The sequence below is a fragment of the Cupressus sempervirens genome, chromosome 4 (assembly GCF_028749045.1).
Source record: "Cupressus sempervirens isolate cs-2001-9-10 chromosome 4, ASM2874904v1, whole genome shotgun sequence".
NCBI lineage: Eukaryota > Viridiplantae > Streptophyta > Pinopsida > Cupressales > Cupressaceae > Cupressus > Cupressus sempervirens.
Genome location: NC_143121.1, coordinates 810,949,020 through 810,962,029, shown reverse-complemented (window position 1 = coordinate 810,962,029; position 13,010 = coordinate 810,949,020). Strand labels below are relative to the sequence as shown.

General features: G+C 31.1%; 1 protein-coding gene across 1 annotated transcript; it reads right to left on the bottom strand.

Annotated features, from left to right (window-relative positions):
• Positions 1–1,964: 1,964 nt before the first annotated feature.
• On the bottom strand, positions 1,965–12,244 carry LOC149563865 (protein NRT1/ PTR FAMILY 5.4-like). Its single transcript, XM_089824085.1, has 3 exons — positions 12,054–12,244; positions 3,401–4,038; positions 1,965–3,100 (listed from the first exon to the last, which is right to left on the bottom strand). The coding sequence occupies exons 1-3, from the start codon at positions 12,172–12,174 to the stop codon at positions 2,153–2,155; spliced, it is 1,707 nt and encodes a 568-aa protein (XP_089680211.1). The 5' UTR covers positions 12,175–12,244; the 3' UTR covers positions 1,965–2,152.
• Positions 12,245–13,010: the final 766 nt, after the last annotated feature.

Genomic DNA, 13,010 nt, shown 5'->3' with positions numbered 1-13,010 from the left:
ACTTAGGTATGATAAGTCACGTTCTCCTACTGAGACACATTACTAGTGCTCAAGGATCGTAGCTTGTGTGGGCTCTATTGGCCTCATAGAATCCTTTCTCAAATTCAGAAATAAAATGCTACAAGATTCATAAATATCACTTCTTATTTGATTGTATAGATCTACATTTCTATTACTTACACCCATTAACATCTCAATATTATGGGGGAATCTTTTTTTAACCTCTTCTTCTTTTCCATGATTTGAACAATACTTTGCTAATTATGAACAAATTCAATTTTTTTCACCATCTCTTTGACCTAAAGTACAATTGTTTAATTTCTCTCTACTTCAACTACAATTGATTAATTTCTCTCTACCTAAACTATAATTTATTAATTTCTCTCTAACTCTGATTCAAACACTTTAATGATCTCATTTAGATTGAGATTTTTCTTGAAATTAATGAGAACACGGATATTACACACTAGACAATAATTTCATGCTTGTACACTTCCTTGCCTTTACAAGGACTTATTTCAACTTGACAATGTTTTTCAACACCTTCAACTCCTCTTTCTACTCATTAACTTCAAACAATAAACCCATCTCAAAATATTTGTGTAACATGCACATTTTACCAAATAATATTTTTGTCTCTCTTAAACATTAAAGAAAAATGAATATGATAGAAGATAGGTACAACTAAAATATACTTTTGGAACATATGATTTTCCCAATATTATTGAGGTGACAAAACATACTCTTTATCTTTGTAGGCTTTGACCATAGTGCAACACTTCACTTCTCTTACAGGCACCTTTCAATATAAAAAAATTGACATCTCTCTAGAAATCTCCTTGTTATGTCAATGGCAGATACCTCTTTAGTTATCTATCTCCATATTGTTTTGCACTATTTCTTTGGCTGAAAATGGTTTCAAAGTGATTTTCTACAACATCTATTTCAATCCTCTTTTGTTAGTGGCAATTCTTCTTCATAGATTTGCAATCAAGTCTCTTCTTCAAACAATTGATAAAACATTGGGCTTTTAAGGATCCACCACCGACCTTGATAGCATGTTAGAAAATGGATCAAAGGAGATACTCACAATGGAGAAATGATGAATATATCCTTAATCTATTTAATTTATAGCCAAAATGATGGTCATGAGGTTAGCTACAATACTGATGACATAAAGTTGGAAATAAGGTTGGGCTTAACAAGAAGATAAGACTGAGTTGGAGATGGATTTGCTTGACCAATTGGTTGATCTTTGCCAACAATATTAGAAAACAATTAATTTATCTTTCTAATTAACTCATAACTAGTGCACATGATCAAAGATCTTACTATGAATTATCCTTGGGAAAATAAGAAAATTTGCTAAATGATCCCATTCACTTTCATTGGCATGCTTGATCCCATACACATTTGTTGGTGTTGTTGTGCATGATGTTCATTTTCATAATTTCTCATAAAGTACAAGGAGATCAACATGTGGTACAACTAATACAACCAATAAAAAATAGTGCTTTAAAATAAGGTGTTGATGTACACAATGTTCCTTGTATAGCTTGTCATAAAGCACAAGCAAACCAACAAATGGTAGAACTAATACAAACAAACAATAGCAAATAGTGCTTTAAAATTCTTCTCAAAGAAATTGACTTAAACCATACACCTTAGATTTGGTCTGTGGCTAACTAGCCGACCCAATTGTCATTATCGCCAATTTTTTATTAAATCAAAAACTAAAAAGCTTGATAAAATTAATTTAAAATTAATTTTTAAATTTACATAAAATATAATTTAGTCTGCTGCGTAGATGCTTCCTTAGATTTGTACTTGTGTAGATGGTTCATCTAAAATAGTACTAATAGATAGGTTCTTAAAAAGGTGACTTGTAATTTTAGAAAGACCACCTAAACAAGTCAAATTTCAATGTCCTCTAAGAAAAATGGAACTCATAAAAAAAAATGGTCAGCGCAAATTACTTTGAATTTTCAATTAGATTAAAAAAAAACGTTACTCATTGTTAAGGCAGAGATGATAGTCTAGCGTATCTTCAATTCTTACACATTGCTCATTATAGATCAGAGATTAAAGTAACCCATAAAATTATATGTATCTATCTCTATGCCATGAGCTCTGTTATACTCCTATAACAAACTCAAGTCGACACCAATTCCTCGCTAAAGCTCTCCGCAACTTTAGCAACCCTAATCTCATCTTGTGGGTGACTCTTGTACTTATATCTCCTTGCAATGAATATAAAAGCCAGGAGATTGAGAGCATTGAGAGCAACCAACAACCAGTAAAAATTGTCCAGTCGACTTGTATTGAGATTATTGTTCAGCCAACTGTGACCCATCTTTCCGGTAACACTGTTAACAATGCTAATAACAAGACTACTCACAAAGCTCCCGAAACCAATGGCAGTCAAAAGGCAGGCGAGGCTAAGGCTCCTCATGGTGTCCGGCACTTGTCCATAGAAAAACTCCTGCAAACCCACAAGAGCAAATGCATCCGCAATACGCATCCCCACATTTGGCAGGGAAAGCCAAAATACACTCATCGGAACCACGGCCTGGGGCTTCTCCATGAGACCGTGGTCTCCTGCTACTCTTATCCGCCTCGCTTCCACCAGTGCTGCACTTATCATTGCCAAGATTGCAAACCCCAATCCTGTCCCGATTCTCTGAAGAATGGTTATGCCTCGTTTCATGCCCGTTATCCTTGCTGCAATTGGGACCAGGAGGCGGTCATATGCGCTCACTATAATCATCGTGCTTATGATTACTACGGCCAGAATGGAAGCAGGGGGTATTCTGAAGTGGGGGCCGAGGCTCCTGTCCATTGTGCTGCTCTGCTTAAGGAAGAATGTGCCGCCCTGTTGGAGAGTGATGGAAAAGATGATGACTGTGAGCCACACTGGCACCATTCTTGCTACTTGTTTCACTTCTTCCACTTGAACAATTGCGCACACCTTCCACGGATTGCTGCTGCTGCCATGCATTTCTTCTCCCATGGCTGCCTTCTCTAGACATTTGAAGTCACCTGTGTGGCTTTCATCCACTTTTGACTGTAGATGCCGATTTCTGAAAGCTGCAACCAAAACCTGTTCACAGTGATCTAGAATCAATTAATTACATAACTTACTGGATTATTTCAACTAAATTCTAACTGGGTCTTTTTCATAAAACCAATTCAAGTAACCCAAACAATCAATTGGTCTCTTCTCGTTTCCAAAAATTCATCAGAATTCAATATCATGAGAAATGGTGTTAAAATTGTATTCTTGATGAATGGATACCCATTGAGTCTCAAGCCAAGAGATTATGAGCGAGGCAATGCTATTCTAATGTAATAGAAAGAGGTGAGATAACTGATCATCCATTATTCTAAAATGTTTAGAGACCTGAGCAATGCGAGTGAGGGGGCTCCCAGCGGGAACTCTGTGTCTGTACTTGAGCGTCCCACATAAGAAGATGAGTGTAGATATCAAGATCACGGACGCCACGATACCAAATCCAGCTCCCCAATTCACATTTCCTTGAACGTACACAATCACTGTATTTGACATAAGAATGGCAGACATGAGGCAAAAGTAGTACCAGTTAAAGAAGGAGATCTGTTGCTTGCTTTCCTTTGGGTTTTGGTAATCAAACTGTTCTGCTGCAAATGATTGCAGAGATGGCTTCATTGCTCCTAACCCAAGAGATATCATATAAAGCGATGTGTAAAGAGCTGCCATTTGGGTGGCTGTGGCGTGCTTGTTGGTGTTAGGAGGAGGCTTGAGAGAAGAAAGTGATACAGAGACTATCAAGAACGCCAAGCCTGGGAGATACACGAATGAGGAGAGAATGATCATCTTGTAACGTCCAAGATAGGCATCGCTGAGGAAGCCTCCTATTAGAGGAATAATGGTTGTCACACCAGACCATATGTTTACTTCCTGTGCAGATGTTGAAACACCCTGGTGCATCACATCTGTTAGGTACGTGAACAGGCTTGATGATATTGTGAAGTATATTAATCTCTCACCCATTTCAACAGCTGCATAGGTATACAACACCACACAAAGTTAAAATTAATACTGGATATTACTTGGGAAATGAAAAAAAGAATAAAAAGAAAGGAAAATTAGGTAAAAGGTTAAGGAGCTTAGTCAATAGGTATGAAGCATTAGTAATTGTAATTCAAGGTGATTGATATAATGAATAGGAAGACATTTCTATCACAATTTAATTTTGTAGTTTTTTTTTTAATACAAATTCATTGATTCATGTTTTATGAGTAGTGTTTCTTGAATAACAATGCATCTCTCATGAGAATGAATAGAACACTTAACACTCATTACATATAGGTGATACTCATAAAGGTGAAGCATCGAAACTTTTCGGTAGGACACCCACTCCTGTACTACTCCAACATGAAGGCACTTATCTACAAAATTTCCTCCATGGTTAAACCCACTTTAGTTGAAATCTCATTTGCAAAACCTTTAGCAAATAGGGTTACGAGCAGAGTGGATTTAACCATGGAGGAAACTCCATAGTTAAACTATGTGCTCAAGCTAGAGTCGTACTAGGATGGGTGACCTCTTAGCAAGTGTAAGCGCTTCATCTCTATGAACATCTCTGAGATGTAATAAGTGCTAAGTGTTTCATTCATTCTCATAAGAGATGGGTAACATGTTCACAGATCACTACCCATCAAACATGGGTCAATGACCTTGACTCAAAAAACTACATAGTTAAAATCATGATTGAAGCATCATAATTTGACTTATTGTGAAAAATATCTCCTACTTATCAAGTTCATTTGCAGTCCCGCCCTTTAATTCATTTTATATCTCACAAGTAGATTTTTGATCTTTTACCCATAACACAATTTACTTTATTTATTAAATTGGACAAAAACAAAATTATAAATTGGGAAGTTTAAGATTTCAATATTATTTTATATTAAAATAATGATAGCTTTTATAAGAAGTAATTTTATGAAAATTTTAATAGTTGATTCTCACTTAATGTCTATTATATAATACTACAAATTTATTGAATATTTAAAGTCCTTGTAGCTAGTCTATATGTAGATTTAGAACCAATAGAAATAGAAGACAAATTAGATAAAGTTCACTATTGTATTGAACTAAATCTTTAATTTCTTGACATATATTATCCCTCTCTAGTGCCTATTTTGTCTAGGATTTAATACCCTTAAAGAAAATATGACCTCTTAAATATATGTAGAAGTCTCTAATAGGTCTAGCCCAAACATTGATGTTCACATAAGGACACAATATTGACACATGTTTGAATGAGCACCTAGTTTTGACCCATGTCTACACCAATTTCTAATGCCATGTAATTTACACTATACAACTCTTAGAGGCTCTATATTTCACAGGTTTATTCCTCTAGTCCTCTCCAATTGCATATCTGATTTGATTGTCTTAAATCCATAGCATATCTAGGGTTGTATAAAATCATTCTCCTCCTCTCTTTTGATCATTTCTAATTTTTATATCAAATAATTTCCAATCCATATATTCAAAATATTTTATGCTAAGTTGACATGTTATTAGTACTATTGTTCTTTAATTTCTAGTAATATTTGGACATATTCGCACAAATAAATAATTGTAATCTACTAAAAATGTGTTAAAAATCAAGCCTTAAACAATAGTACATATTTTATTTGGTAAACTTGACAATCCTTCTAGAACCTATTTCTAATTTTGTAGAATAAACCAAGAAACTATTGATGTGAGCATGCTTTTTTTTCCTAACCAGTAATCTAGAAGGCCCTACATGCACATGCTAACATATAAAGTTTATTTAAAGGATACTAGGAATTTAATCTTGAAGTCCTTAGTCTTAGTTTTTATGTAATATTGTCTTATCTTTGGTTTTCTCTTGTCATAGAATTAAGATACTAGTCCTAGTCTTATCTAATCCTATCTCTCACCTTTCCTATATAACAAGGCCCTTAATGTGCATTTGTATCAAGATAGGAGTATGTACTATAGATATTAAACCATTGTTACATCCATAATTAAGAAATTTATTCACTTGTCATACTCTCTTGTATAAGACTATTTTTATTTTGTAGGTAATGTTATGGTGTATGAGTTCACTATAATATCTCATATGGTATTATATGCTTATATCTATTGCTTCTTTAGATATGAGAGCAATTTAGGCTTAAAATTGTGTTGGGTACATTTTGGGACCATATGAACCTTACCATCGAGTATAACCCTAATCACTATTTTAAAATTAAATATTTAAAATTTAGCAAAAATATTTACCCGTTTTGTAAAGTCTTCAATTATTTGGTTGAAAAAATTATATATATTCATACATGATTTTTATGATTTAAATGGATCATACCCACACATGCAATAAATCACTACCATTATTCTATTTTATTCATCAAGTACAAATATTTTGAGTTATATTCAATAGAGACATTAACTTATTTTATATGTAGTATTCTTTGTTCAAGGGTCATTCATGATTGGTGTTGAAATGCCCATTAGGTGGTGCATCTCCTTCCATTTTCATATTCTACCACAGTGCTTGAGATTTTCCACTCTAACTAGTATCAAATCTACTTGTGTGAGGTCACATCGGCTAACCAACAACTAGCTAGGTTGTTGGTTCCCTGTACTTTATATTGATGTAGGTTATATTATCAAATTATGTTTTAGATGCATTTTCTTGTTGTTTTACTTTATATCTCTCATTTGAATTTTTGGGCTAATGATTTTTTTAAGGTTTATTTATCTTTTGTGACTCTTTGGCTTTGGATAGGTTTTGAGGAGATATAATTTTCTAGCTCTAGTACCCTTTCTAGATTTAGCACCATGTATATATTTTTAAGAAAAAAATTTACATTAAGATTAATTACATAGACATCCTAATATATGAAGATGTTCTATCTTTTTGTGGTGCTTTATGTTTTCAATATTTATCACAATTGAGAGTTGTTAATTACTATTGAGGGTTTCTATCTTTGAATCTTTCAGATGCGCCATGATTCATTATGGGATTTTTGGTTCACCATTCTCTAATTATCTTGAAAAGGGGAAAATATAACAATAGAAATATGACATTTTGAAAAAAAATTCATTGGCTTTATCTTTCACTGAAATCTTTATGGTATTATTTTTCTTGAGGTAGTACATTTTCTTTACTTCTTATTACAATTAATCAAAATGATCACATGTCCTAAGAGTGATTTGTTTGCATGTTGATGATGATAGTTACTTGAATTTCATTATGCACATTCAGTGTTCTCATTCTCTTTGGACTACATTCTAGAAGACATATGGATATACTGATTCATAACATTCTCAAATAATCTCATTTCAATTTTTCTTGTACTTCATGATGATTAAAACAATATACTATATATGAATATGATACCATGTGAGAGTTTGGTACTTTCAAGATATTTGAACCTTTAGGTGACATCTATTTCTTCTAGTTCTCCTCCTTAACTGCTAACCCTTCACATTCTTTGATTTTGTGTGCAAAATAATTTATTGATACTTCCATGATTTCTACTTTGAAAAATAATCATAGTATTTTAGATCTCACTTTGTGGGATGAATACTTCATAAATATATCAATTTTTGAATATGTGAATCTCATAGAACATATGCAAAGGATGCAGTTAAGAGGTTATCTCTCATATTTAATGATAACCATCACACCATCAATTTTGAAAACATCATTACTTTTTAGGTCTTCATTATTAGGCACAACTCAATGCTTATTTTTCATCTTCATTATCGGTAGGGTATGTACTCAAATTGATTGTGCTATCATTTTTCATAAACATGGTGACACATGAGAATATTATAGAGACACTATCCTTCTTCCTATAAATTGGTATCTAGAAAGAGAAACATTCCAATATATATAGTGTGTTACTTCTTTTTATTGTGAGATATTTTACTTTAAATTTTAGTTTTAGGCCTTAGATTAAATATTTTTATTTAATCATCTACCATTTCCACATAAGATTAAAGTTGTAGGGCACTACATCTTCTCTCTATTTCTCTCTTATGAGGGTGGTTGATTGTACATTTGTCGTGGATGTACTTCTTGTGGGATCATTCGAAGTCCTCTATTCATGTGTAGATGATATTTGTTCTCACATTCTCTCATTTGAAGATGGATTCTTTTCATGTGGTTTTATAATTTAATATCTTTGTGAGAGATATTTTATTCATGAGAATCTAGTTCATTATTTATTAGCTAAGACCCATACATGATATTTGTATTCTTATATTTGTTTGGTTCTCCATCAATTGAAATAATAGGGGTTTGATGTGACTATGACATTTCACTTAATTAGTTCATTTAGTATGTTCTATTCAAATTTGTTTGCAAGTTGGATTTACTTAAGGGTTTATGAATCTCTCTACAATTCCTTATTTCTATGTGATCTTATCTTATCTTATTTTATATTTAGTTGTCTAATATCATATGATTACATTACTATCAAAATCTTGTCTAATCATATCTCTCTCATCACCTCTATAATTAAGGCCCATATGTACATTTTAATCAAGACATAGACATATATCATGATTATTCCATATAATTATCTACAAAAGCCCTTCATATTATATAAGTGTCTACATACTTGACCTAAGTGTTTACTTTAGTTCCCAAGGTCATGTCATTTATTCTATACAACTTCTATGAACTTTGAATTTGTAGTCTTGTTCATCTAGTTCTATATATACCATTTATCATTAAAAAATCTTCAACCCAAATCTTCTCTGGGGTTATGCTTTCCTAGTTTACATCTCACACTTCCTAGGTCATGTGCATTTAATATATTTTGTTGTAAATATAAATGTAATTAATTATAGTTATGTTACAAGTCATACTTACATTTATATATAGACTAGGGCAAAGAACTAGATAATCATATCCCAATTAAATATTAAATCTTATAAGGGAATCTTAAACATATCTTTCATTAATAAGCATTTTAAATTGTCTATTAAAGAATAACATTAAAATCTAAAAAAGACATGTATTTAAAGTTTTAAAAAATCATATTTTTTATAAAATCAATTACATCTATTCTAGAGAAATCTTAAATTTATACAAATACTATTAAATATATTGATGTCATTGCAACAATAATATTGTAATATTTTAAATAAATATTCATTAAACTATAATTATATTGACATATATTCAAAAATCTAAATTGTACACATCCAAGTTAAAATACAAATATGTTTTTTCTTTCAAAAACTATTATTATTTTTAATTATTTTTTGGATAAATATTTTAAAATTAAATACTACCATTATTATGTCATTATATTTAAACTACTATCATATATAATGAGCAATTTTTAATTTTGTGAAAATATAAAAATAATTGTTTAAAAAATTTAATTTGAGCTTATGTCTTTGGTGTTAGTCCACACAGGATGTTGTAGGACTCATTTTACTTATTTCTTAATTGAAATCCATCAATACTATGTTTTATGCAATATTAAGATAAAAGTCATTTGGGTGTTATGCATGTTTGAAATCACATAGATAGTAGGACATAAATAAAAGTTGATATGTTTTTAAAGTCCTAGTTTCACATTGCTTTGATTTCATTTCAATTTAAAAATGGAATCCATTTTAATATTAAAAATCGTTCATCCTCATTTTAAAACATTAGACAATTTTCTATGATATTCTTTAGTTGTAAGTTCTTATCCACTCATATCCATTCATTATAGATGAAAATTAAAAGATCTTCTAATTTTAAAGCACTCTTATAATCTCTAAATTTGTCTTTAATTTTAGAATCCCCAGATTATCCCATTATTTTCCATGACATTCCTCTCCCCAAATCTCTCTCTCTCTTCCAAATTTTTATTTTAATAAATTCATTCCTTATAAATGTGTTTTATAGAATAAACCCTCATATGAACATTTTCCAAGTATATCAATACCATTTTCATTCACCATTTTATTATCTATTACAAAATAACACACCACCCACCAAATAACAATCCTCTTAGGTTTCATTTATATTACAATAGAATACACTACCCATTAAATAACAATCCTCTTAGGTATTAGTTATAATGTTAATACCTTAAAAAAACCAAAACACCCTACATTATCTAGCACACATGTAATATTTTAAATCCTTGGAGAATAACTAAGGTATTAACTTTAATGATCTAATCCCTTTATCATATTTCCAAATGAGATGGTGAAAATTCCAAAATTCATAATAGTTGTAGATAATGTATAAGTAAATTTATAATAAAAAGTGACAAAAATCAACCATGGAAGCTTTCAAGGCAATAAAAAATGAGACTCTTTAATGCCAAAATGTGCTTTTACCAATTTTGACATATTTTTGTTTAACTTTTTTAATTTCTTGAACCTCTCTACTAAAATTTAAGCATGTAAGCATATCCAAAGGTCCTTATAACCCAAGGACAATACTGGTATCTACACAAGTCCCCAAGATTACAAGATCATCTAACTTATCCTACACAACTCCAATAGACTTAATTCTCCACAACCTTGTTCCTTCAATCTTGTCAAACATTTCGTTATGAACATCTTTAATCTATAACATATCTAGATGCAAATATTTCTTCTCCTCCTTCCATATTTCAAGCTTTCCAAATTTGCATATCACAATTCCTAGCACATACATTTAATCTATTTAATCTAAATATTAATTAATTAATTACTATTATGCTTTAATTTGTAGTCATATTAAGATAAATTAATGTAAAAGTTTAATAATCTCATATGCAAACAATAACACTAAAAGGATCCTAAAACATATATTTTTTGAAATTATTATCAAATTATAAGATATAAAGATAGAAAATGACAATCTACATGCCTATATAAAAATAAAGAAATCAAAATAACTTCATTTTTTCCATAATATTTAATTGAATATTAAATTTACACATTACTCACTCTAATCATACTATTATAAAACTATAAACAACAATCAGTCAAATATGATGGTGCCTTTGTCCTCCCAACCATACATTGTTTCTTGAAGTTATAAGAGATTTTTTTTATGCTCTAAAAAAATCAAAAATATAAATATAAATAGTAATATCAAAGAATCAGTGGAGGTCAATTATGATGATAAGAGCAATGATGAAGAGAGGATGGAAAAAGGCTCCATAATGGACATTACTCAAAGCCATATGGATCGGAGCTGTGAGAAGGACAAGGAACACCTTGAGGAAGAACTTCAGAGAATCAAGGATGCAACAGAGACCATCCACGACCTTGAGAGAAGGATGGAGGAGCAAGTATAGAATACATAAGTTTAATATCTGGGTGTTGCAGTTTTTGCTGGTTTTTTCCTGTCTCTTGTTTTGGCCTTTCCGTTGACTGTGTTTCTGTATCTGAGTATTTTAATTACGTTGCCCTATGTTATGTAAGAACTATTAGATTTCAGAATCCCTGTAAAACCTGTTTTACTTAATCAAAAACAGTTATACTGCAACCTATTGCAACCCTTTCACATTTTAATAAATTTAATAACTTTCTATTAATCATAAATAGTCCAGTTTTCCATGGGTTTTTTCGTGAACCCTTACTAGTGATGGGCAATTCAGATGATTAAGACTGTTTTTTTCGCTGTCTACTACCTTTGTTTATGTTGTTTTGTTTTGCATTTTTTATATTTTTAGATCCATCTCTTTCTTGAATAACACAGTGAAAATTTTGAAAATAAAACTTAATATAAAATATCGATCAACTAATTAGAACTATTCATCTCAAGAAACATGATTTATCATAAGAGAATAATGCTGGATCAACTATAAAAACGAACTCAAATCCTATCTGTTAGTTTGCCAGTAAAAATTAAGTAGAGATGCTAATGGCATCTGCATGAGACGAACTTGATTTGATCTAAATGATAAATATACTGTACAGAAATGCATTGTAGACGCTGAAAAAGTTTCAATTAAAAACATTATCTGATCTTGATCTTTTCTAAAATGTTGCATGTTAGATTGAGAGATGAAAGAAAAGAGAGTACCCATAATGAAGAAAGCAGCATTCCAACGTCCAGTTGCAGAATAGGAAACAGGAGCTCCTTTGAGATCTACTGATCCATCTTGTACCCACTCCTCCTCATCAAGCCCAGCTTCCATACCCATCTCTTCTCTTTCCTCTTTGTAAGGGTTAAGATATAGTTTCACATGTGTTTTGGTTGAATTATATATGCTTATCGACAAGGAAGAATCCCAGAGCCTGCACAATTCTATCAGTCAAATTCCAAGACTATAGTTGAAGAGTTGCCATCATTTGGTAGTCATCATTTGACACAACTTTTTAGCTGCTTTCCAACTATCATTTGGACGAAATAGGTGAAGACCATAGAAAAAGTCCAAGGATACACCAAGAATAGATCATAAAGTTGTTAAGAGCAGTTGTTAGTTCGCTGTATAATAATTATTTATGAACTTTTTCGCTCTCAACATCATCTCTACCTTTTCTTGTTGTGGGAAACACCAACCTTACCTAAATGATATTCTATGGCTGGAATAAATATAGAATAGAATTTGTAAAATCTTTAAATAATTGAGCTGGAATAATTATACAGTCGAGTTTAAAAGTTTAGATAAATTAAATTTGATATTTAGTTGGTATTTGAATGAAGAAATACGTTATTGAGTATGATAGAAACAAATTCGTTAGAATGTTTGTGAAATTAAATTGTTTAAATATGGAAAGCTAAATTAGTAACGAATTTAATATGTTATAAAAATATGGTAGTGCATTTGATTGACAATTATTGTGAATGGGGAGCAATTCACATACCTATGTTTTATGTGCAGTGGTGTTGAGAGATATCATTTATGAACGTATTATGAAATAATTTATTCTTATTTGATTAAATCAAATTAATCAAATTGGTTTAATGATTGTGAACTAAGAATAAAGATAATAAGCATGAATGTAGTATGTCTGGGATGATGATACATAAGAATAT

Bases quoted from the DNA above. Each gene is read 5' to 3' on its own strand.
- LOC149563865 (XM_089824085.1), bottom strand. From the start codon at position 12,174: ATGGGTATGGAAGCTGGGCTTGATGAGGAGGAGTGGGTACAAGATGGA. The intron at 4,039-12,053 runs GTACTCTCTTTT...ATACCTATGCAG, and splicing joins TGCTGCTTTCTTCATTATGG to CTGTTGAAATGGGTGAGAGA. The intron at 3,101-3,400 runs GTCTCTAAACAT...CACTGTGAACAG, and splicing joins CCCTCACTCGCATTGCTCAG to GTTTTGGTTGCAGCTTTCAG.